Source organism: Pipra filicauda, unplaced genomic scaffold, assembly GCF_003945595.2.
Source record: "Pipra filicauda isolate LSUMZ 115617 unplaced genomic scaffold, ASM394559v2 scaffold324_size1259732_pilon, whole genome shotgun sequence".
NCBI lineage: Eukaryota > Metazoa > Chordata > Aves > Passeriformes > Pipridae > Pipra > Pipra filicauda.
In genome coordinates, this window is record NW_024104448.1 from 937,737 (window position 1) to 964,306 (window position 26,570).

The window sequence follows — 26,570 nt, forward strand, 5'->3', positions numbered from 1 at the left end:
TTGTACTGAAATGCAGGCACTATCAATTCTAAACAGAATTAGAGACTGTTTCAGCAGAGGGGCTGTCTGATCCACCTGCAGCAGAGCCTGCCTGGAGCCATTCTTACCAGAGCTGAAGTGTATTTCAGAAAAAGCTTTCAGTCTAACTCGGGTCTTTACAGATCGAGGGAGATGTTAAAAGGCTCAAGGAGACTTTAAGCACAGGCATGAGAAATATTATATTTCAGGGACTGGAAATATGCCTTTGCAACAGCCTTAGAAGGCAGGATCAGGAGGGTGAGGGATGGCCCTTTCAGTGGGTACAGGCACTTCGAAGGCAACAGACAACTCCTCAATCCGACAGGAGTGAAAGGAGATCCTAAAGCTAAAACTGGAGTCAGACAAATTCAAGTCAGAAGTTTGTTTTAAAAATGGCTGATTAACATTGGAACAAGTTGCCATGTTATTATGGTTATTATTCAGCACGTGGGAGTTCTCTAAAGGTGGTTGTGTGACAAATATCCTGTCTTTCCCCTGATGACACAGGCAGAGATTTCCTGAGGAGGGTGACAGGGGCAGTCACAGCCCAGTCTGTCCTGCCCCTCCACAGTGGCCTGGCAGCACTGCCCCTCCTGCACAGGGTCCTGTCCCTTTGGAGCCCAGGAACTGGGAATACTCTGAAAACAGAAGCTGAGCAGATAGTGCCTGATTTCTGCCTTCTGCCTCAGATTCTCAGTTATCTAATTTATGTAACTTAATTTGAAATCTAATAGTGAACTCTGGCAGCAGAGCACAAGCTGGTGATGAGCCAGCAGAGCCCCAGGTTTGCAGGATGCCCCTCAGCCTTGGCTGCAGCATCACAGCGAGGAGAGCACCCAGGCAGCACGGACAAGAATTCCAGCAAACGGGTACTTTAGAAATAAGTTAATTTTATTGAATAGGCATCATAGCTTCTCTCAGTTTCAAATAATGGAGAAGCCAATTCACACAGATTACAGAGCTATCAGTTACTTTTAGTAATCTTTCATAAAAGAAAGAAATTAAATACAGTTCTGCTATAAAAAGTGCGACAGTTATACTGGAAGTTTTTCAAAACAAAAGCAAGTTTTTCTACCTATTGCAAAAATCAGTTTAGTGCTTTAATACTTTACAAAGTAACAATCCAACTGCTAAAAACAGCTCTCACACATCATCTTCGTCAAAATATGGATCAGATTAAAAATGACATTTAAATTGAATTTGAATGAAAACGGCATGTAGAAAAGGTTCTCAAGAACTCACACTTTTCACAACAAAAAATATTCATTATCATTTAACATTAATTAATGATCCTGTTTCTTTTGAACAATGGATTTAAATGAGATGGCAGTCAGCTTAAAAATGATCAACTGTTTTCTTTGCAGACAAAAGTGACTGCAACCAATCGTGTCTTGAAATTAGGAATAGGGAGGGGAATGGGAAAAGAGAAATTCACTCCTTTCATATGGGATAAATGTTTTGCATGAAAATGGTCAAAGAAGAAACTTGAAAAGAAATTCAGCTTTAAACAGATTTCTGTAATAGCTGTCATGTTGTTTATTGAAATCCTAAAGCAATCTTTGCTAAGAGAATGTAAATTTATAGAAGACACTAAGAAGCTCAGACTCTGAAAAATGAGAAGGGTAGTAAGACTACCAAGAATTTGAATTCTTAGCCAGCAAAAATCAATGGGACTTACTTTATTCCCTGTTACCATTTCCTTAAGCCCCAGTGACAGCCAACTACTATCCTTCTTTGAAATATGGGCTTCAAGTACAAATATCTTTATTGTATATTTCTGTGGGTTAAAAAATGCTGATTTTGCCAGCAGTTCTTACTAGAAAGAGTCACATTACCTATTCTGATATTTTAAACTTTATAGAATTAGCTTTGGTTATACTTGAACAGAGATCCTCAGTTAATGAGTAAATGAACTCTAGACCAAGGGTGGGACATCTGAGTTACTTTAATTCTTGCTTGGGAAGACAAGCCACTCTAATGCAAACTGAACTGAGAAAGCCAAGTCTTCTTTATTGGAAAATCTACCACAGGCTTTAGGGACAAAGAGCTTTAGAATTTGTCTAAGAAACTGCAAGATGAAAATAAAAATGTTAGCAATAGCAAAAAAGATGTACAAACAAATTTGGGGGGCATTTGATACAATAGCAGTAGTAAAGTTATGATGAATTAACTCCAAATACCTTCTGTATATAATATTTCAGACTGTCCTTCAAGATCTGCCCATGTCTGAGAGGCATTGGCTTTAACAACACAGTGTGTCCAAATGGCAGAAACACATGTAAACAGCATTGAGATGCTCAATGTTTCATTCAACTTTTTCCATACAAAAATGTCAGTCACAGGAATCAATGAGGAAGAACAAGGCCTTCCAAGGAGAACAAAAGTCTTTCAGCCCCACAAGAGGCAACTTCAAGGCATTATGAAAAGTTCATAACAGTGTTTTATGTCTTAAAATTGAATGCAGAGTGAAACTCCGGATGGATTCCAAAACAAAACAAGAGCTCTGTGCAGATTTGAAAAACTGCTTCCCAGCTGACTGTGCTAAGCCTGGCACAGTGCAGCTGCAGAAGGAACTAGCAGGCTCAGAGCAATGGGCTTGGAAAAGACACAGAAGCAATTGCTCCTTCCCAGGGAAGAGCATAAACCTAATCTAAATCACCGGGATAGAATTTTATACGAAGCTGTCAGAGCTGGCCCACAACACTAGGGTTGGGAACTTCTGGCTGCTTAAGTCTGTGTGACTGATTTTATCCATTATTTAGTCTGGGCATCAATCCTGTTTGTTCTCCTTGGTCCTGGTGGATGAGCAGAGCCCAGCACCACGTGCATGCAAAACATTTCTGTACTGTACACACACTGTGCATTATACAAAGACTGTATTTACAGTACTCAGAATACTGAGCAAATAAACAATAAAACCATTGCTTAACTTGTGTCAGTATTAAAAGTGCACACGATTTGCAAAGTTGAGAGACGAGAGCGCTCCTGCCCCGCCCACACGGCTGTGTTTCAGTTCAGACCTGACTGCAAGCCCACGGAAAGGAGATGCCAGGTTTGGTGCTGCATCTCCTGCATATTTGAACCAAAAGCCTGGAGAAGAGGCTTTGTGTTACTTAAATCTGGAGGCAAATGGCAATGAGGCAGTGTTCCACTTCACCTCTACTACAGAGGTGCTGTTCAGACACCACGGGCCACAATGAACTGCATCTGTTTTAAAGGCAAGAGTGACCCCGAGCTGCTGTTTTGGCCACGGCTCTCAGGCTCCCCCCACACTGTCAGGCTTCCTCAGGCAAAGCTGCTGTGCCAAGGGCTTTTAACTTCATTCTGTGCCAAAGCAGTTATATGGAATTTACCTATAAAGGTGGCTTTTATCTCTCAGCTTTGCCCAAGAAGGAAAGTGCAATTCCATTTTCATGTGAAAAAAGGAAGAAATGGGTCACTAACATCCAAGCCAAAACTTTAAATTTCCCCCACCCCCTTTTTTTAAAAGAAATGGGATTTGAAAGGGGCAAAATGCAAATGAAATACACAACACACACAGGAATTAGGCACTGTTTAGTTTCAACATAGGATCATATGTTTTGCAATCTCAGATGATTTTACCACTAGAATTTGCTTTAAGAAGGGAAGAAAACTTCCATTTCTCCCTTCTTTCCCAACAGCAAACCTCTGCAACAAAGTAAGAGGCTACATTAGATGCAGAGATGAATTTCTCTGTTTTCCCAAAATACAGGAAGATCTACAAAACTTACAGTCTTAACAGCAAATAGTTTTTGATACAACTGAACTATTTTCCCTCTTTTTAGGATTTTGGTGCCCTGGTTACCCCACAAGCTACCATCCCCTCTCTGCTTTTACTCCATCTCCTCTTCTGATTAAGGTTTCCTGACACACTGACACTTATCAGTCACAATTTTTTAAAGAAAATGTTAAGATTACAGGTTATTCAAATATGTGTACACAGACCACAGCAGGCTCGAGTGTTCTACAGTCATGGGTGAACGAGGAAGTGGGACAGAGGATGCATCCAGTTAAGTGACTCTCAGTCCCCAGAGAGTCATAATTTTAAGGCTGCTTGGAACATGGTGGCTTTTACCCATATTGCCTGTTCCACAGTGCAAATGTGCATCAGCCATTTCAATTCTCTTGACACAGTACGTGCATTCAGGCAATGGGAGGTAAAACAGCAATCAGAACAGCATATTCACTTGAGAGGAGAAATCCCAACCAAACAAACCAATGTGACCGCGATATCCAAGGAATAAATAAGGTCTTAACCCCGCCCAGCCAGTGGAATACACTACCCCATTAAGAACGCAACAGTTAAACAATTAGATGGTGTTTTGGTACAAGGCAAGTCTCTCCATACTCCAACAATCACTTTATGCATAAGCCCAATTATTTGTTCACACGTGGAAAATCACTAAAGAGAAAATGAAAATTCCATTGACTGAAAGAGTAGAGTGTTAATAAAGAAAGGCCCTGATATGGGTTGGAGTAATGCTCACTTGATTTTCTGAAACCAAGAGCGAGCTTTTCATTCCGCAGAAGTTGATGCTCAGCACATCCTAACCACAGTCTCTTTACCAGGACAAACCCAGAATCATTGGGCATCCAGATGGGAACATTTTGGTTGCGGTACCTTAATAGTAATTCTTAAACAAACAAGCAAATCCCAACAAACTAAACCATGAAAGTTAGGGAATTTTAAAAACTACACACATTCCTAATTTAGCATATACATTAGTTTATGATGTCTTTTTTTTTTTGCACAGTTCATCAGTAATTGATATGTACAGTACAAAGAACGATGAAGAAATAAAATCTGAAGCCTTCAACCTGCAAGAAGCGAATGCATATTTGAGATCTGTTAAGACACGATGTATCTGCCTATCAGCGATGACATTTCTGTCATCTAGAGTGATTTTCTTCCTACAGATGCAAAATGATTGCACAAGTTATTCATTCTTGGTTTTTGTCCTGAAGGAATAATAAATCTCTGATTTTGTTTAAAAAAAAAAAAAGGCAAACTAATCCTATTCTAATGGGTTCAGGGTGTATTATGAATGTCCCAAGTCAATCAGTATCTGTACAGAAATGTTTCATTTGGTAAGGAAATTTTTGATGAATGTTTATTCAGAAGCTGCTTATAAAAGTGGCTATTGGTAGAGACTGGAATTAAATAGGGAGGAATAGTGTTGTACTAAAAATATATAAAGAAAAATTTAAAGCTTTTCAATTAAAAAAATTTGTATATTCAACTGACATTAGATATAGATGTGCACAACAGACAGAGCAGTTAGAAACAATTACATTTACAAAGCTTTCTTTTCATGGTTAATTTCTACCAGCATTTCTGAAAGGAACCTCTAAAATGATGACCCTGCTTATAATAAAGGCGCAAAATATTGCTCTGTAGCGTATTTTGAAAATAATATAAAAATAATTTCTATATTACAATTTAAACTTGGCTTGTAAAATTCCAACATAATACAGCCTTAAGTCTACAAATAGAACATACTTACAAACACCTTTGTGTTCTTTTCCTCTCATTTTTAACAATACAGTGTTTTAGTCATATACACTGGAAAATCCATGTGCAAATTAAAATAGATACTAGTGTCTGTTACTGAAATAATTTCACTCCTATGCTATACATGTTTGGTGATCCTCGTAAGCTGCCATTCTCTAAAACAAATACTCTTCAAATACACTGACAGAGACTTCAAATATACTAAGCTGAAAAGCAATCTACAATCAGCATCGGTTATTTTGTTTCTCTGGACCTATGTTTATTTGAGATTATTGTGGTTTCTGTTAACATATGGGTTTTCACCTGTGCAAAACTCTCCCAGTGTTATGAAGACTTTACTCCCTTATGAGCTTGTACTCCACTTTCATGTCCAGCTTGCAAGTATTTTACATGTCAATGAAGCACCTGATTTAAGGCCCCCACTACCAATGGGATTCTGTCCTCAGATTTCAGGGGACAGCAGATTTAGTCCAAAGAGGCCTAAGGCTTCCCTCTACTCCTCAGGCAAAATTCTCACTGATTCTCTTGCTGGAAGAGTAACATCAGGCAGCCTGTGGGGAACAGACACTGGCTGAAGGCTCAGGCCTTGATAAAAACATTCACGCTTTTCCTTGACACTTTCTGGAAGTTTCTGAAAAGCAGCAGACTCCTTGCTGTCAGGAGACTGTTCAGGTGGGTGAAGTTGAGCACCAGTGTAAGTGTTTGCAGAATTGGAGAGTTGGAGGGCAGTATTTTGTCAGATCTGTGCTGTGCATTTTTGATATCTACACATTCATCACACGAGAAGTAGATGACCCTGACTGTGCCCTGTGCAAGGACTGACCCTGCCTCAGATGTCCACGGGGTCTGCTCAGTCCTTCTGGACCCAGGAACTCTGCTCACACCAGTGTTCAGCTGGAGAAAAGATGACTCTGAAGACTTCACTTGGCCTATTTAGACTTCTTAAGAAATAAGCAACACAAAATTTTTCAAGTACAGCATCTTTCCTTCACTGATACCCTTAATGTTACCTTTGACTTAGGAAGAAGCAACTAATTGCTAAAGAAAGCTGGGACAATATTCTCATTGCATGTATAGAACAAAAAGTTAATCAATTTTTTAAAATCCAAAATACCTGAAGTTACTTTTGATAACCTGCAAAACCTTCTTCTGAATGAAGTGCTTGTTATCCATATGCTACAACTCATACCCACCTCTGAAAATATACTTGTAAAGTCTGTGGTTTATCAACTCCTTATAAAGCATTTTAAATGGAACTTTAATATAAAGTGTGACTGAAACCCATTATGTATCACAGGCATCCTCTGTTACAGACCTTTGTATCAGAGTTTATGAATAAACTAAAAAAACTGCATAATAGGTTTAAATCTTTCTTAAATTAGAAAAGTTGCACATTCACACGTGAAAAGAATTCCAGCTTCCCTCAACCTACGTATCTCCTGGTAATTTTGGATCTGTTCTGGGAAGGTGTAGCCTACCCAGTATTTAGTCTGTACTTCAGAGATCTAGACAACAGTGCTAAATGTTGAATCACTATCAAGGAGAAAGGGGAAAAAAAGCACATTCAAATGCAAAACTATATGTGAGTATTGCAGCCACCTGAGCTACACAAGGAATGAGTCGGGTCCCCCCAGCCAACCCTGATTTCTGTACATCTGGGACTAGGAGGTAACTCCACAAGGTCTGGAGGGCACAGAGAGGGCAGAGCAGGCACAGAGAAGGACTGACTGGCCTGTGGGCTGCAGATACCTTCAGCTGTCAGGAAAAATAAACCAAAAGAGCAGTCAAAGGTTAGCAGATAGTGCAACAGAAAACTATGTATGAAGATTATTGCCTCTCACACATAGCTCAGGAATGATACAATTTCTTTCAGTGCCTGGTGAATGCAACTCACGAGCAGTTGGGAATTCTCTCTAAAAAAACAGGCAGAAAATTTCCTTTTGTAGTTGGAGACTTCTTCTAATGGGACAACCACTCCTTCAGGAGGAGGCACTGTTCCTGCAGGTTTGGACTGTTTAATGCCAACTGTGGCACTATGCAGACAACTGCCACAAAGAGCTCAGAAAGAAAAAGAAGGAACACCCCCCCCAGTACTACATATCCAGAAAAAAGGAGAACTACCAGGAAATTATGGGTAGATTTGAACTGGCAAATTGCACTGTAGGCCTACAAGTTCTTTTCAATAGCAAATGTCAGGGGACAAGAGAATTGCGGGATATTTGGAGAGAGTTCTGAAAGAAAACAGCGATTAGAAAATTATTCAAAGATATTCCAAGAAAAGGATTCTGAGGAAACAGGCACAACTGTCAGTATTTCATATAACACGTATTTTAAAATGAGCAGTCCAGCAGTGGTAAATCTTTATGGATATATCTGAGTGTCCTGAGGATGACAATGAACACTCAAGTTTGGTATCCTATAGAGACAAGCCTGATATTATTCAGAAGACCAATTAACTTTTCAAAACAATCTAACATACAATGTATTCAATAATTTAGAATAGAGTAATTTTATCTATATGCTGACCAGTTGTAAATCTCTTTCTTTTACGAGTAGGAGATCTTAAAAACATACTATAGAAACAAATCCTTTAAAAAATGGGAAACAGTGAATTCTCATGGTGATTGCTTATTTTTATATATGTGCTGTTACTTTTTTCCTCACTGAGAAAGATACAACTCACTCAAATACACAGGCTGGTGTGGATTGCTGCTAATGTATTTCTAAAGCACAGCTTTACACAGAAGTGATTCTCAGAGTATCAAATGCTACTGCTACTCTAATGCCCTAAGAATTCTTAAATATTTCTGGCTTTTGTGAAGTTTCAGTCTTCCAGTTTTCTCAGTCTCTGCAGCAAATACAATCAAGTGTAATATTTGATTTCTTTTTACATAATCTGGCCTGTTTTAGCATAATCTGCAATCCCAGTTGTCTCTGACAATTAGAAATTAGATGTAATCACAACAGCAAACCAAACAGGGCACTGCTCACCAGTGTATGCAGCTGGAGACACGGGTTTGGAATGTGCTTACCTTGGGGACAGGAGTCACATGGAGCTTTAACACACACCAGAATTTCCCTTTCAGGAAGGAAGCAAGTTCAGTGAGACTCAGTGTATGCTCAGAATACAGCAAGGAATGTGAAGTACAGGCCTGGATTCATGGAATACCTAACATGGCAAAGACCCTCACTTTTTAGGACTGGTTAAGGGACTTATTTTGAGACCTACCATTCAGCAGAAAACCTAAAAATACAGTCAGTTTTAAGCATATGCTCAGTTCCACCAATTTCGGTGGGACATTAGAAAAAGCTCATGTGCTTTTCCTCAAAGCCAGCACATGGCAGCAGAAGCTTGTGCATCCTGTTTTGCAGATGACTTTAGGCTTGGTTTCAGGGTTAATTAGGGTTAACCCTGATTAACCAGTGAAATGGTGCCACCCACATTAAGAGCAAAAATTGGGGTACAGCAGAAAAAGAATCAGAAACAAAGACTCTTTGGCAAAGGATCTTTCCTGTGAGGGCCAGAAAAGTGCTATTCCATAGTGAGGAAGGCAGAACTCATGTTGTGCACCTTTGGGTGGCAGAGGAAGTCCTGAAGGCAGTGCTTCACCTGCTGGTGGAAAATTAGCTCTTTATAAAAGCCCCGTGTGTAAGGGGAAAGTAAAAGAGCCACTGAGCTCTTGTTCCTACACTGTGCCACTGATGGTGGAGGGCGCAAAACCTTCAAGGAAACCTTCTTGTGTCATTCATCTACTTCACCAGCATCTCTTTACAGAAATGTTTCTGTGAGCTAAGTTTTATTTTCAAAAGTATTGCAAATACTTCTGTAAATATTTGGATATCAGGCTTGTGCAAATCTGTGCTCGGAGCTGCCATTCCTGCTGGAGGTATTTTACAGCCATCTGGGAACCTCCTGGGTGGAGATGACTCACTCTGGGAGAAGACTTGGAAATAGGTGGAGCCAACAGTCTTCAAGAAAGGCTCACGTAGTTAGGCTTGCAAGAATTATCACTCAGTAATGCTGAGAAATGAATAAATAACTAATGATTAGGCTCATACACTAGCTAAGGCAATAAATTGATACATTACATTTGTTTTGACAAGCAGTTCATTCAGATCTAAAATGATCCTAAATTTCCTAGCTGGTCATCAAATTTTCCAAATGTAATAAAATTTTTATATTTTAATTTTATTTTAATATTTCTCTGCATTTTAACAGCAATGAAAATACTTTTGAAATTCAGGTGCCCAAAACTATACTATGTGGTGGTTTTGGGACATGAAGTCTTGAAAGTCATAATGAATTTTTTTATAAAACCTGTTTAAAAATTCAGTGCAAATAAAAGTGGTTCAAATCTACTTCTTTTTTTTTTCTTTTTTAATGGAAATGTAGAAATAATTGGTAAGAACTTAAAATTAGGAAGAGCTACAGCCCTCATGAATTCAGACCTTTCACTCCCATTTTTCCAGAATCATTCCATTTCAGAGTGAAGTAAGTACAAACATTAGTAGCAATGCAATATGCTGCCATGTTAAAAATGTGCAGTATGCAAAATCACTACCCTCCTGAAAAAAAAGGCTATGAAAAATTTAGGTTTTACTGAGGAAAAAAGACTCTCATAATAGCTCTATCATTTCAAAGGTCTGCAAGGCAGACACCACCCTACCACAACACCACATCTCTGTTATTATGACTTGCCACTATCATTCTACTACCTGAGTGATGTCAGTGTAAATTCAGGCACCATTAGTAAATTTTTGACCAAACATATACACAGCACTGACAAAGGAGTAAACAACCCTTCAGCTTACCAGTATATGTAAAAAAGACACTGACAAAATGGAAAATAATATTTTTTATGATAAATTAATCCTATTATTTCCTCATTGCCCCGGAAAAGCGAAAAGCTAGACACTATTTACTCATCAATCCTTTATTCTTGTTTTAAGGATTCCTTTTACTGCAATCCAACACTGTTTACTTTGTAAGTAAGAAAATGGTAAAACTAAGTAGTCAGGAAGAATCCTCAAAGCCTGTGTCCCTTGCTGTCCCTCTCCCTGCGCTTCAGCTCCTCCTTGTAGCAGTAGGAACAGTAATTGTCAGTCTCAGGACGACCATAAAAGGAACAGTTCTCCTTCTTACAGCGGTTCTGCTGGATGGAGTAGATTGGGCAAACTGTGCTTCTGCCTTGGTTTTTGTCGTTGTTCAGCCAGGTCTGGGGAGCGTCCTCGTCCGCGTACTCCAGGCAGTCCCTGATGTCCGCGGTGTTGAAGCCGTTGGTGTAGGTCTGGGACTTGTGCTCGGCGGGCAGGGCACAGCTCAGCGACTCCACCGTGTTCACCGTGCGGATCCCGGGCAGCCGGGCTGGGCTGTAGCTCTGGGAGGACAGGGACCTGTTCTGCTGGGGGTAGGTGGCACAGGTCTTCAAGGTGCCCACCACTGGCTTGTAGGTGTCGTCTTGGAAGCTCGATGGCTTGGAGTTGACGTCATGCAAATGGATGACACTCTGCCTTTGGACAGGGGGAGTATGGCTGTAGTGGGCAGACACTGGGATGGGGCCGCTCCTCTTGGCACCACTGCTGGGGGAGGAGAAGGGCCCGGGGGTGGGACTAGTGCGGTCTTTGAACTTTAAAACCAGCTGGGTTGTATGGCTTTGAGGCAAGACGGGTGATGCCCTATCCTGAGGAGATGTTTCCAATTTTTCTTTTGAATATGCTTCTGGCTCCAGTTTCCTACTAGATGAGCCATTCAGGGTGGCCTTTTTCTCAGCTTCCTTCCTCTTCTGTTCCTGCTCTGCATTGAATCGCTCCTGGGCACTGGTCAGGTAATAACCGATCATCTCCTCGTGGAACTGATGCCTGTGACTGGTCAAAAGAAGGCCAGCAAAAATAAACTTCCGTTCACCCTGCATGGCAGCTCTCAGAATGTTCAGGCTGAGCTTCACATCAGTGCTGTACTTCCAGGGGTCAGCCTGCTTGTCAGGAAAGGGTTTGGCGCTGCCCTTGTCCGTGGGGGAGCTGCTGGCTCTGTCCGTGGGGGACGGGGTGGTCTTCTCCGACGGAGACGTGCTCGCAGACTGGCCCGACTCCTCTTTGCTCCCTTTTCGAGACTTTGACTTCTTCTCTTTGACCTTCTCTACTGTGTCCCCATTTTTTCCATTCCCTGAATTGGCTCTGCTCATTTTGCCGTGCACCAGCCCTCCAAGACCACCCATGTTCTTTTTCAGTTTAATTCCCAGGGTTTTACTGAGGCTTCCTATTTTATTGGCAACTGAATCCGTCCTGGTTTTGTCTTTATCTTTCCTTTGTTTGTCCTTTTCTTTTTCTTTACTGTTTTTGCCATTATTGCCATTGGAATTACTACAGATGGAATCTCGGTCCGAGTCCATTGAGTCAGCCAGGGACTGCACGTCTTCCCCAGCTGAAGCTGTAGGGGATTCTGGTTGAGCCAAAGGGGCCTGCTATGGAAAAGTAATTATAATTAGATACAGAAAAATTGGTTTTATGCAGGAACTGGTGCAAAAAGACCCCCCAAATTCAATACATATTTTGACATTGATTATAAATATATTTTTTAATTTACACAGTGACATTTTCGACTGGTTTCTTCACCAAATAAAGCATATTTTGCTGTGCTTACTCTGTATCTTTCTTGTTCCTAAGTAGCTTTTGGCTCCTTTCAAGCACATTTGTAGGGCAGGGGTCAGTCACTGGGGGCTCTGTGACAGTCAGTGTGTGAGCCATGGAGAGGAGCTCCCTGTGGAGCAGAGACCAGCACAGGCCTGGCCACTCCACAGGGAGCACCTCCAGGGGCTGTCCCTGAGCCAGCAGGGAAAGGAACTGCTGACATTGCCATGGAAGGGGAACGAGGTGCTGCTGAAAGTTGTGAGGGGGATCCAGCACACAAGCCTGCATGCAGCAATATTTCAAAATCCATTATGTTCAAAACCTGACTTATTTAAACTGACTTTTTCATTGCTCGGGTCTCTGGTGCGTGAAAATCAAAGGTACGATGCAGCAGAGCTGAATGTCTCACCTGGAATATCACATATTAAACTTAAGCCAGAAGGCTGAGGAACACAATTATGTGCTTTCATGCTTATTGGAAATGCAGTGCAGATAAAACTGGTGTCACAAATCCAAGTTCCACTTTATATTTTAGGTAACATGATAAAACATCTTTCTTGACAATGCAATAACATGGATCCTAGGGTACTTTAAAACAGGACTCTGTTCATGAACTCCTGCAAAATTTAGTCTTGCTTTCAGGCACCACGAAGCCAAAATCTGCTAGAGATAAATAGGGAACACTTAACTAACCACAAGGACTCAGGGAGGGGTAACCTGTAGATGTATATACTTGTGGTATAGAAATACCTGCCTGCTTCTTGTCCCTGGGTACTTCCATGTCCCCTGTCTCTCAGGGATCCCTGAGCACCCACCACCCAGCTGGGAGCAGAGGTGACAGTGCTGCTGTGACCTGACCATCACAGTGTCAGCAGGGACAGGTAACCCAGGTTCCACACTCACCACTTACAAATACAGGACCATTTTGCCTCTCCTTTTTATCATGTGGTAGCTGCTAGTGTTGAAACTGTAGAAAAATGGATTTTCCCCCTCTTGCAGGTTGCTAAATGCTTTCTCCTTTTGTGTTCTGTTCCTCTGTTCAAGCCCCATCTGTGCAGGCTGCCTAAATCACCTCCATGCTCTCCTAGCAACCTTTAGCCTCCAGACTAACCCCTCGATCTATTCAATGCAGTTTGCAGAGAAATTTGCAGCTGAGTAGGTGCCAGCTGGGCATGATTCTAAAATAGCTCTCTGGAAGAGTCAGGCTCCAGTTCAGAGCCTGTCTGTGGCCTTTTGTCAGCCACTCTAAACTGGGAGCTATCCGGGGGGGGGCAATGCATTCTCAGAAAGGACTTGGGATTGGTGACTTAACAGTGGCATTAGGAGAGCAAGCCAAACTTCTGAAAAAACAATGGTGAGAAGAGGTTTCTTTAAACTACACAGACTACTGGAAAATGTAACAGAAAGATAAGCTAGAAAATACAGTTCAGCAAAAAATATACAAGCAACTGTGTTATTAGAGTAAATAACCAGATAAATCCATAAGCCTGATTGCAGTGTCAGTGAGCCATGAGTGACTTGTCCCTGCTGCTGGGACACTGAGGTGTTTCCAGGCAGCCCTCCCTCCCCAACACCCTCCATGCCCTGTGTCTGGTTGTTTGGAGCGAGGGGGAGTTGACCTTACCCGTGTCTCGGAAGGGATGCGTATCCATGTTACATTCATGTAGCTGTGCAGAAGGTTAAGCTTTGCCTCAAGAGACAGAATCAAACTAAAGATGAAAAAAAGAAAGGAACAGTCAAAAAGCCTGAAAGAAAAAGCAATACTTCATAACAGGGAGAGGTGTAACAACAGCCTGAATTGTGACCATCAGCTGGAGACCCACCCATGTCTTCTGCCACGTAACCAGAGAACAAGAACAAAGCCCTGGCAGCTCTCCCAGTACTCCAACCAGGTACAGCTCAAGACATTTTACTGCTTAACACTGAAGTTACAGAAAGGTCTTACTTGGCCAGTCTGGTGTTATCATTGTCATCTTTTCCCCACTCCCAGTCTTTCCCAGGATCGACCGCAAAGTGCAAAGGCAGTAACTTGTGTTCAGAGTCAGTCAGGGGGATCACGGCTGAAGCAGAGAAGAAACAAGGATTGGGGTGGGGGGAACAAAAATAACAAAAAGAGAAGACTCAGCTGTGAAAAGCAGAATGGCTGCTGCAGGAAGGGCAGGGTTTGAGTGTGCAGCAGAACTGTCTCATCAGAGCACCACAAGTGATTTATACCGGGCTCCACCTCCCTGTCCTCATGTGTGTGCAACAGAATACCCTGATTTAATACCCTGATTGCTCCTGGAATGAACAAGAGTCACCTGTGGAGGAGGGGAGACCTCTGAAAGAACAACATGGCCATTCTGTAATGCACAGTAAACATTTCCTGGAGACAGAGTCATTACAATACCAGAAAGCAGTAAAAAGTGGCAGTATTCCTGCCTGGCTCTCAGAATCACAGATTCACATACTTGTTAATTATTTTGCCTTTTCGATTTAGCACCTTTTTGTTTTGCACTGTCAAAGAATTAAAAATACATTGGTATTAGCAGTAAGAAACAGAACAAAAGGCAGTTACAGCGATTTTGGACTCACACTGTGAATTAAGGTAATTGAAGAGCATAGATCAACATATATGTGAGTCAAGAGGTCAGTATGAGGTCTGTCTTGAGTGTAGTGAAAAGACCATAACTTCTGTTATATCCCAGCATTGCAGTTTTGGCTCTTCTGTTCTTTCCCCTCTCTGTGAAGGCTCTGCCTTCTGACACCTCTCTTAATGACTCTGCTTTATACTCTGCATGCAGGGACCACACTCTGGTGTTACAGAATGTCTATCATTCATCACCAGCACGAAAGTAAGAGAAAAACAGTCAGCTTTAATTAAACCCACCAATTTGCTTGCATTTCATTAGGAAAAAAGGTAAAAACTGTTGAAGACCTGGTAGGATGCTCAGCATGGTGCAGGTCACTGCTGCTCCTCTGCCAACCAATCAAGGAATTTAATTTTCTACACTAAACCTCTAAAGAGTTCACCCAGGTATTCATTCCAGCCAAGCCAGGGGACAAAGAAACCTGGAGAAATCACCCAGACATCAGGGCACTCAGTTACTGAAACCTGACTGCAATGGTTATGTGCTGTCCGTAGTCTCTCCTGCAGTTCAGAAAACACCCCTTGTCAAAACAAAGGTAACGCGTGTTTGGTACAAGATTGTTCCTCGCGCAGCAGAACAGGCAATGTCCTGCGTGCTGGGGCCTCGTCAGCCCCATCCCAGGGGCACACCGAGGGTTGTGCTGTTCAGCCCCATCCCAGGGGCACACCGAGGGTTGTGCTGTTCAGCCCCATCCCAGGGGCACACCGAGGGTTGTGTTTTTCAGCGCTCCCGGTTTGTACCGAGGCCGGGCTTGTTCATCCAGAACGCGCAGAAAACCCGAAACCGCCCCAAATCCCGCGGAAACGCCGCTCCCTGGCGGTGACGGCGGGGAATGCGGGAAATGCTCCCGAGAGCAGCGGCAAATCCGGCCCGGGGCGGCGGGACACCGGGACACCCCCGCTCCGGCCGCGCATCCCGCCGGCAGCAGGCACTCAGACCGCATCAGCGGGCATTCAGACCGCAGGGGAATTTAGCGCCTTAACTCGGCGTGAATAAGCACAGTCCAAGTGTCCAGTTCAACACACACTGTCCAGCAAGTTCCTGGAGCACAGGAACAGAACAAATGGACAGCAGATGTGACCACTGAATACACCTTTTCACACTCACTGGTGTAACACGAGGGCTTCCCCTCCTGCATTCCGTGAAATTACTGCAACAAAGAGGCTGAAGAACAGAAAACAGTCAACGTGGTTCCCAAGGAAAACACGTATTCTGCCAACTAACTGAATTAGCAGCAGGCACTGACTGGGCTGGCAGCTGACCTTGCAGTGCAATATCTCAATCATTTAGAGGATAAAGGCAACTTAGAAAAGTGCAGCATTATAAGTTTACTACACAACAGTTCACTTCTGGTAGCACCTGACCTTACAGGTACAGAGAACTGGGAATGTGATCCTAGGGCAGGTGATGTTGGAAAGCCTGGACCAAAGAACTGCCAGAGAGTTGGAGCAGTCTCTTTGGGAGGGAAACTTCAAAGAGTAAACATGAGTTTCTTTTCTAAGGGCAGCTTGAAACTAACTTATTTTCCCATCATTCAGTAATAATAATTCTTTATAAACAAATTGTGAAGGAGTTCTTTTTAAAGTTCACTGTTATTACTGATACGGAAAATACAACTATTAAAATGCTTAGTGATACTCAATTTTATTAAAATACAAAATTAAGTACAAAACTAAGCTTAGAGCTGATTGTCTATAGCACGTCACTGTTGTCTGAACTACTGTGCACATTTTGTGTCTCTATCTTCACACAAATAACTGAGTTGAATGGTGACATTCTAAGGTACAGTCTGAGGCTGGTAGGAAGCACTGCTCTCTTTGGGCAAAATATGTCTGCTAAAGTAAGGGAGCTTTACAATTGTGTCTTCACTGCAAGAGATTTCCTCTCTCAGGGAACTGTGTTTGATAACCACAGTTTCCTGTAGGATTCCCCACGTTCCTAGCAGAAAAGTATTTTTATATCATGACTGCAAGCAGGATCCCTCACATTAATTCCAAAAGCAAACCCCCCAGATTGCAGCACCTTGCAGAGGCACAGCTACATCAGAGTTTGCAGCTTTGGTGCAGTTGCACTTGGCTTTGGATACTCTCTAGCTGGAGCCACACAACTCAGAACACAGCCTACCAGCCCCAACACACGGGATGTTTGACCAGCAGTTCATCCACAGCAGTTTAAGACACAGTGAGGACTTTCCTGCCATTCCTCAGCTGGGTGTGTGTGTGAAGGAAGCCACAGTGTTTCCCAGCACTCAGCTTCACACCTCCAGTGTCATTATTCATCTTATAATGCTGGTAAAATAAAACAGTGAGCCCGAGACTGACACACTGCTGTCCCAAACCAGTGTCACCCCTGTCACACCTGGACTGCACTTGGAGGGAGCACGGCATGGGGGAAGCTCCAGGTTCAAGGAAGCAGCCTTAGGGGCAGCTGAACACCAGGCTGTGTTTCCATGAACAAAGATACAAAACATCTGCATCAATAGAGCCTGCTTGGATATAAAAATATTTATAGGTTTTTAATCAGACACTGGATTTCAAAATGACAGGCCCTCTGGCAGCCAGCAGAACACCAGCTGTGTGCTAGTAGAAAGAAGACATGTCAAAATGCGGTTTAAATCCTCTCCAGACAAGACGATCTTAGTGTGTTTTCTCTTTATATAAATTTATAGGAGCATTTTAATTATCTGATACAGAACTCTGTGCCAAAGCAGGACTTCAGGCATTCACATCAGTATTTATTTGACCCTACATATTTCTCAAATATAGACATATTGCCTCCTCCCCAAGAAAGCTGAGCACCAGCTGAAACACATGTGACTGTACACGCAGTGGCTCAGACAGCTCCAGAGGCTGCTCCTGACACCTGGTTACACAGAGCAGGAATACTCCAGGTTACAAATGGTCGGGCTCACCAAGAGGCTCCTTTTAAGAAGGTGGAGCTCTGAGCTCTCACTTGCATTCTGATAGTTCCAAATCTGTTTGGTTTTGAACCTGTGCCACTGTTACTGGCACATTTCACAGCCGTGGCTCTGCCCCCGTGTGCCAGAGCATCGCTCTGCTGACGAGGTACAAACCCAGCACTGCTGGAGCACCCTTGTGCCAACCTACTTCCTGCCACAGCAGGGAGAACAACAGGAATGCTGTGGTTGCTCTGGTCTCCAACAGCAACCAGCCTGGCAGCTGAAAGCTAAAGCATTCCCTTCATCCCAGAATAAATGCCAAATGCTCTCTGCTGCTCCACAGAACTGGAGCCTGGGTATTCAAGGCCCTGCAGTAAGACACATACAGCTGGGTCATACAAAACAAATACTACTTTGATTCATTGACCCTTGTAATTAACCTGGATGAACATGAAAACCAGTATTTAATGTTTCTGATGCTGTGCTGGATATTTGGTAGGGTTTTCTCTCCCAACACCTTTCCTGTGGCAATGCAGGTGTAGGAAAATCCTACAGAAAGACAGTTTTCCCTAGCACTTGTGGGAGAAATCAAATATATAATCTCGTTATCAAACCCAAGATCTTGCAGTGTGTGACTAACAGGAATACATGGGAGAGGGAGGGTCAGAGCAGCTGAACCGTAGTGTCCCTCACTATCTTTTGTCAATCCCATCCCTTGGAGGACACAACAACAGCAAAAGGTTTGGTGGATGGCAGCTCCCCTGACTGCAAAGTTATTGCAGAGAGAGTTCAGTTCTGTGTATCCAGTTATTTACACACAGAGGCTCTTGTAAGACCTGTGATCATGAAGCCTGGTATGAAGGCAGACAGATGTGCCTGAGATAAATGAGGTTTCTGTCAGTCTGCTGATATCATTCTGGTCCCAGTTGTTAGAAAGGAAGAAATGGACGCTGGCAACTCCACCAGACAACTTTACAGTGTATCATCAGCAACCATCAACAGTGAGACCATATCCTTAAAGGCTCTCCAAAATTCCAGCTTCATTCATATCACATTTTTGCATTGAAATGGGATAGATTTGCTTTTCAGACTTACATTTCTCAGAAGGTGTTTCACATCATACCTCAGTGTTTTCCTGTGTGAAAAGCATTTTCCTAAGGGCTGTTCTTCTACTGCCTGAGGGCTGGAAGGCAGCTCCAATGTCCCAGCACATAATGCCAAGGCCAGAGATATTCCCAAGCACCTGCCTACAAATCCCTGAAACAGTTCTGTGCCAGTGGAGGCCAAAGAGCTGGACTGGACTGATTTTTCCCATTGAATATCTGACATCTTGAGTATCTGACATCTAGATCAACCTTCTTCTCCATTTCAGTCTTATGATTCAGTCTCCTCTTGACCAGCACAAGGTTCCTAATACCACCTGCAATCCTTGGTGTAGCTTCCCATCTCACACAGCTTATGTAAAAGCTCTCTGCTCCTCCCAAAGGGATGACAAACCAGGTGTCAGATTCTTGTGTGAAGACACCACAGCAAAATCTGCTGTTCAACAGCTCCTTTCTTGCTCCTTCTCATCATTTTAGCGAACACCTTCCTCTCTGCTTTGCAGAGCTGCAGCATTGCTGACATAGCAATGGGCATGGGCATGGTAATGCCTAATACATCCAAAATCAGAGGGAATGCACAGAGGGTTAGGGAATCAAAGGATGGACATTTAGGTGCCTCTAGACCTCTCTATGAAGGAGGATGGAATGGAATTCACTCAGGAGATCTCAACAACCAGCACACATTCCCATTTACTTTACAGCTATATGCATTCATAAGGGATTTAAAACACCTTGGAAGTATCACCAGGAAAAAATAAGACTCATAACTAAAAGTAAAACTCCCTTGAATTTTTCTAAAGCCTCACCATGTTTTTGGCAAAACACTTTTCCCTTCTCCACAAAAGGAACAAAGACAGATAGAAGTTCATCTCACAGTTTTCTATTATTAAGCAAACAACTCTAGCAGGGCACTTATAGCCAGCTCCCGGGCTACTAATGCAAGAACAGATCCAGTTCTGAAGCTCTTGTCACTCCCAATCCCATATCCAGGAAGCTCCAACTTGACACAGAAGTATCTGGTCAGACTTTGTTGTCACTGTTCCAAAGCAGAACAGAAGGCAGCAAGGTAAAAACATTTCACCTAAATGTTTTTAAATGAGAAAAGTGCATTTAGCATACTACAAGAAAGGTATTTTTTTCCATTACGTGAGTTTTTAATAGTAAGCTTCTAAACGCTTTACTAACCCAAACTAACAAAGGCCTTCAAGAACCCAGAGTACTGTAGGTAACTATGGTTATACCTGTACATTTATGTACATATATGGAACTGACTGACAGAAACAGTGTGAGTGCCAAAGACAGGCAGTGACAGCACATGGATTAGGACTGTTGAGTTCTTGGCTCCCAGGCTTGTGAATTGACTACTCCTAAGCATGCAGCAAAAAAATTTAGTGAATATTGTCTCTTTTCTGATAGCTAAATACACCTACAGGTAGAAGAAGGTACTTTGTGCATTGTATTCAATATATATCCTAGTGTTACTGTGTTTATAGCATACCTTGTTCTCTCTGTTGGTCTTTTTGTTCCATGGAAACAAGAGCAGAGAAATGGGCCTGATCATAGGCCAGCACAAGAGGTGAGCAATGGCATCTGTTTGGGAGAACTTCAAGTGGCAAATAAATTCCTCCAAATGGTATCGGTGCAAACGCTGCAAAGGAAAAGGGGATCTTTTAAGAACAGACAATAATTGTAACAATTGTGCTGCAATATTTTCAGAGCTCCAGGAGAGCAGACTAAAGCACAGTAATCAGTGCAGGAAACAGTCATAACAGGTAAAATTTAATTATAAAAATGCCAGTAAGTACACAACAAGCAATAATGAAAACCTTCTGCTCTTACGTATTTTTCCTTGCTTTAATTGTTTACTAGTGAAGTTATTAAGGTCTTATAACAAAATCTCAATGACACACACAGGTATGCAGATCTGTACCTTCCTGTAATACTTGTAAGGAGAAGGGTATTTTCTAATAATCATCAGTAAATACACTACATTCTTTTGGCAACAGGCTCTGCTCGTGCCTTACAAACATGTTTATAGGCCACACATAATATATCTGTGAATGTGCATAGGTATGTATGCATGGTAATGTTAAGGAAGGACTCAAAAAATTCTACAAAGAGAGGAATGGGATGCTCCATCTGTAGGGGAAAAATCTTGCTTTGGAAGATTCTACACTTGTTTCTATATATAATTATGGGAACAGCAAGTTTGGGCAGGAAAATTCTCTCAACGTGTTTGCTTCTGACCAATTATTTTTTCCTTTTGCTACAAAAATACGAATCTTTATTGTTGAAATATTTCCAAAATGAGTTCCCCTTGTGAGCCCACGCTGGCTGTGATCAGTGGCTGCATTGTCTTTCAGGTGTTTTTCCATAACTTACCGAATCATCTACAGCCATTACTTGTAGTTCATGATTTGAATGGAAACTGAAATTACCACCCAGCATTTTCCTGTGGAAGTAAATTCCTGTGAACTCCATCACCTGTTTAACATCTTCCTTTAACCAACCAGACATCCTCCTTTAGTTAAGCAACACACTATCATGAACTAGTATTCTGTTAGTTTGTTGTAGAAAGTGAGTGAAGTGAATTTAATCCTTCAAGTCCTGCTCAGACAGTGTCCAGCTGGCTCCAACATTTGTGTGCTCACATGTGCAAATTGAATAAAACATTCTGGAAACGTTTGAATGATAAGCTGCAAGGGAGTTATTAAAAACAAAAATCCAAGACACACACATTCAAAATTCAATTTTTCAAAGATTAGATTGATTTCTGCAGGGTTTTAAGGGACACCAAAATAACACAGCAAAATTAGAACCTTGTTAACCTAAACCAATCACAAATGCATTGTGTTCTGTAATGTGATGGTTATTAAGTTTAATAGCCAATATCTAGGATAAACAGATTTTCATCAGGACTTACATGATTATCCCGTAGTTTTTACTTTTATCTAACAGAAATGGATTGAGCATCATTCTGTGCTTTCTGGTTTGTTTTTTCTTTCAAAAGAAGGCAGCAGCTCTCCCATAAACACCCAGGTATGTGACAGCTGGGTCTGTTGTGTGTGGCAGGTTAGGATTGATTCCATTTCCAGAGGAGTGGAGATGTCCAACCAAGCTCTTACCTTCTCCCCCTGAGTCTCGTAACATCGTGTCTGCTACTACAACAATAGGTCTTCTCAAAATGTGGGCTAAGACAAAAACATGGAACTCTTCCAGGCTCTCATACACTGGGTCTTCTGCATTATCCACTCTGGAAGACACAGCATTGAGACTGTTTTGAGCCAACCACTGGAACTTCAGTGAATCAGCACATCCCAGCAGCTGTTCATCCTTCATTGTCACTTATATCCCACTCTTCTGAAACACATATTCCAATTATTGAAATAGGTACCATAAGAAATAGGGAAGGAGAATGCATTTTTGGAAATAAAATAATAGCAACAGAGGAAATGTTTTCACTTGCAGACTCCATGCCAGTTCAGTAGTCAGCAAAATTAATTCCTTTCTGATATTGTTTGGTAGCCTAGCAGGAATAGAAAAGGTGATTCTTAGCCAAGCTTTTGGAGTAAATCTACTTTTGTCACAGAAATCATAATTTCACGTGTCACCCTTGGCACACAGATCCTACAGTGCCTTTCTAGTTCAGGTGAGTTTACCTTGGCAATGTAAGAAACACTGATATCAATTTGAGCAGGAGGAATTTAACTGACAAAGTTGTCAGCTTTTTTTTTTTTGATTGTTACAAAACCATTTTTTTTAAGATGGGGAGGGGTTACCTGTGTAAGGAACTGAAGATTCACTGTCCTATTAAATTTTCCAATGAGCTGAATTTCACCTGCTTTCAGGGAGGCTGATGCAGGAGACATTCACTGATCGAGCAGTGAGACACCTCTCCTTCCCCATATCCCTCCTCCCATTACCAGAACTCATCAGGAATTTTTCCCTGATGTTCAAAGTAAATTCCCCATTTTATAATTTCTTCCCATACACTCCTCACTGAACTCTTCTCCATGGTTGGCTGTGACAGTTTTTCAGCATTTGCAGTCCTATGTCACCCTCAGAGCAATTTTTTAGCCAAAGGGCAGTCAGGAGAATCCTGTTATTGGCAAGACAGTGTGCCAGAAAGATTTCCAGCTATTTTCTCAATTAGTATTTCCTGACTATCAGTCCTAATTTTTTTTTTCAAATCCTCTAATTATTCCTCATCTCCTAGTTGACGAGGTTTCTAGAACTGGAAGGCACATTCCAGATGCAGCTGTCTCAGAAGGATCTCTGTCCCTTTGCTCAGCTGGTGACATGCCCAACTGCACAAACTCCAAAATTCCACTGGGCATCTTTACTCTCCAGTATCACATCAAGTTGCTTCATTCACTAGCTATGACCAAATTCACAGTTTTCAAACCCCTTCTCTTCTGTTACACATCGTGTTCCATCACTCCCTGTCCCAGGGTCAGACAAGGGACCCTCTGGAGGTCCCTTGTCCAAGCCCTGCTCCAGCAGGGCCACCCAGAGCTGCCCCAGGCCGTGTCCAGACACCTTTGAGTCCCTTCACAACCCCTCTGGGAAACCTTTCCAGTGCCCAGTTCTGTATCATCAGTGCCAGTAATTCATGTGGGCTGTTTTGTATTATTTCAGTAGCACTGCTGAGGATTCAGTATGAATTTTGCTAAAGATTAATGAGAATGAAAAAATCATCATTAACAAGTGTCCATGGCAACCTACCACATCCTTTGATTTGCTTATCATTCCACTTTTTTCCATGGATCTTTATTTATGCTAGCTACATGGTCATGAAAATTGTGGACAAAATAATTTTGTCAATATAATGTGGAAGCAAAGAAAATTTAGGAAACTGAAATTAATTCCTCTGTTCATTTAAAGCTAACTTTAAATAATGAAATCCACTTACACACAGATCTACGTTGCACAATCCTGCTCAACCAGAGCACTCTGACTAAATAATTTATCTTGATTATAAGAGCACATTAACAGGAAAAAAACCCAAACAGATAAAAATAAAAATCTCAGTCTGACCTACAGGACCACTGATACCTGCAGTCCAAACACAGTGGACACCTGCTCAGCACTCCAGAGAGACTCTTTCCCCTATGGAAAATCTAATTTGTACTGCAGCCAGCAAAGCAAGAAAACCTTTTCCAAAAAGCTGGACTGGGAAAGTCACCTCCCCTGCTGTTCCACCTGGCTGTGTGCTGGCTGCTCCTCTGCTGCCTGGAAACTCTGAGAAAGATCTGTTTTCCTGTCCTTGGATTTCCTTCTAAACAGCTCCCTATGGTCACCTTGCTCTTCTCCCCCACCCAGAGCCTCCAGATTCTCAGTGAGTCCAACAGACTCAAAATGGCTGTTCCAAGTTCAGGTTGAGCTTTGGATTCATGCAGAGCACGAGAGCAATGTCCACAGACAGTGAGAGGCACTGAGACAACATGGCAAGTGTAAAGTTCTCCAGCCTGGAGGTCTGTTAGAAGCATGAGATCAGAATGACATCTGAGTTTGCATCTCTATTTGCCACCATTTCATTTCTGACACCTCTTCTTTTCCTGCTTAACAATCCTCAAATAAAAACCAACATAAAGCACAGCTGCAGCTCAACAGCAAGTCCAAATTCCTGCTGTAGGTGAGGAACCTGTCTGTTATTTCCTTACAGGTGTTCAGCACTGAGCTTCAGCTCAGACAGAAAATGGCACAGCCCTGGGACAGTCTTTCATTCTTCAGGAAAAAAAAGGTATTTTGCATTGACTAAAGGAGACACAGAATGTGAATGCTTTGAGTCCCATATCTGAATCACTGGGCAGTTTGAATATTTCCAGGCTGTGTTTGGCTTCAGTACAAGTTACATGAACAGCAAATAGGCCAGATGAAAAGATGTGTCAGCCATTACAAACTTCAGCTAATAATCAAAAGATACACTGTTATAATGAACCATTTTCTATCTCCGCCCTGTAATTGCTGCATATACTGGACAGTTTAAAAGAAATATTATTCCTATAACAGACACCAGATCAGATAAAAATCACTTTAAAGGCATTTCTTTGTTAAATGGTCTAAACTAAATTCTCTATAAGATGAGGGCCTTGAATGGTTTCAGTAGTTGTGTATGAAGAACTGTATGTTCTCAATACCTCACCAAGTCCAGAACCTCAGAGAACACCTGCATCTGAGAGGTATTTCCTGTCTAAATGTTTGGGGTTTCTGCATTAAATAAAACTCCAACAACACACAGACGGATTACAGCAGTATTCTCTCCCTTCTTCCCCATTTAAAATCCCTTGATTCTATTAATAAGATGATGTCAGCAGCATAGAGACAGGCTACAGGGGACAGAGTTCATGCTTCCCAAACCTGCACTAGCTCAGCCCACGACACAACACCCAGGTTTGGAACAAGTGAGTAAAAACAGGGCTGTTCAATCCAGCAACAGGCTCTGACTGGCAGAAGGCTGCACAGGGAAGGAGGGAGCTGGAATTTTCTCTTAAGCAGGATGGCAACAGTTAGGTTCTCAACACAAAACAGAGTACAAGACATTTTCCTTTTTTCAAAGCAGTTGCTTCAGTTCAGTACCCCTGGCTTTGCTGGTAAATGGAGATAAATGAAGCAATTATGTTAATATAGAATTCATTTTTTACGTTTACAGAAAGATGTGCAAATCTGTTTCAAAACAAGAATCTGCTTCATAATGAATTGGTTTGGTCTGCTTTAGTGCTTGGAGGATTTTACATGTTGGAAATGAGAACTTATGAACCAGGTTTTCCTGTGTTCCCTTTTTCTTTCTTTCCAACTTCCCAGCCTCAGAACAAGAGTGGTCTCAAAGGAGGGATCTTGGGAGATTTAGTGACAACTGATCTCCTCTGCACGTAGTTCACTCTGAAAAATAACTAAAATGAGCTTGCAGGTGAATGAGGAAGCACAATTCCAGACTCGGCTTTTCTAACTGAATTCTTCTGAAGCAGATACAACTTCTGATGCTTTAGCTAATTCTGACACCAAAGGAAAATTCATCTCATCTACAGTTCAAAGACTGATGGGCAAGCTTTCTTAATATAGCATCTAACAAGAAGACATAATATACCCCCCTCTCAAAAATACTATTTTGATATTCCTTTTCCTTATCAAAGGCCCGACTTTGAACATGGGATCATTAAATTGAGAAAGTAATTCATTCTGCCACATTCATTCTGTCTTTGAAATGAATGTAAGGAGAAATACATAGTCACATGTTTAATGGGCTGTTTCTTGCCTGATTCTTCTTTCAGTGTTCACAGGAAAAATTAACTGTTGCCCATTTATACTTACTTTATTTAGATTTGCAAAAAAGATAAATGCAAGCCATGATGAGAACATTAAACCCAACTTAAATTGCTTCTTTATGTAATAGTACTACCCCCTGTGTAAGGACCTGGGAACTGAAGGTAAAGGTGGTTGATGCCTGGCAAATGCAACATTTGAGGGCATCTCTGACTAGCAGATGCTATGTATGTGAAACATATAGAATGAAACAGATAGAATAAGGCCAGAGAAAACTGGGGCTGAATGACCAAATTTAATAGAAATACAAACTGAGTTGCATTAGAACACTGAACTGTATCAACAGGAAAATACCTACAAAGATAGGAAACAAACTAGAGACTAAAATGAAAATAAATCTCTTTTTTAGCTTCAAAACAGAAGAAAATGAGACACATTATGGCTGACAATTTTCTAAGCAATGTCCTCCTGCATTTGTAGAATTACCTACGTTTAAC

The 26,570-nt window shown here is 41.8% G+C and overlaps 1 protein-coding gene across 7 annotated transcripts in view; it reads right to left on the reverse strand.

The window, feature by feature from the left end:
• Positions 1 to 888: 888 nt before the first annotated feature.
• Positions 889 to 26,570, reverse strand: part of OTUD7A (OTU deubiquitinase 7A) — a 129,246-nt gene continuing 103,564 nt past the window's right edge. For 6 of the 7 annotated variants that reach the window (XM_027740848.2, XM_039383761.1, XM_027740850.2 and 3 more), the window contains 5 exons: positions 21,936 to 22,063; positions 20,309 to 20,458; positions 14,124 to 14,238; positions 13,803 to 13,887; positions 889 to 12,012 (listed from right to left, as the gene is read on the reverse strand). In XM_027740848.2, the coding sequence (XP_027596649.1) occupies positions 10,579 to 12,012; positions 13,803 to 13,887; positions 14,124 to 14,238; positions 20,309 to 20,458; positions 21,936 to 22,063 (1,912 nt within the window). In that variant the 3' untranslated portion in view covers positions 889 to 10,578. The remainder of the gene's footprint in view (positions 12,013 to 13,802; positions 13,888 to 14,123; positions 14,239 to 20,308; positions 20,459 to 21,935; positions 22,064 to 26,570) is intronic. The other variant, XM_027740851.2, reaches the window with a different exon arrangement.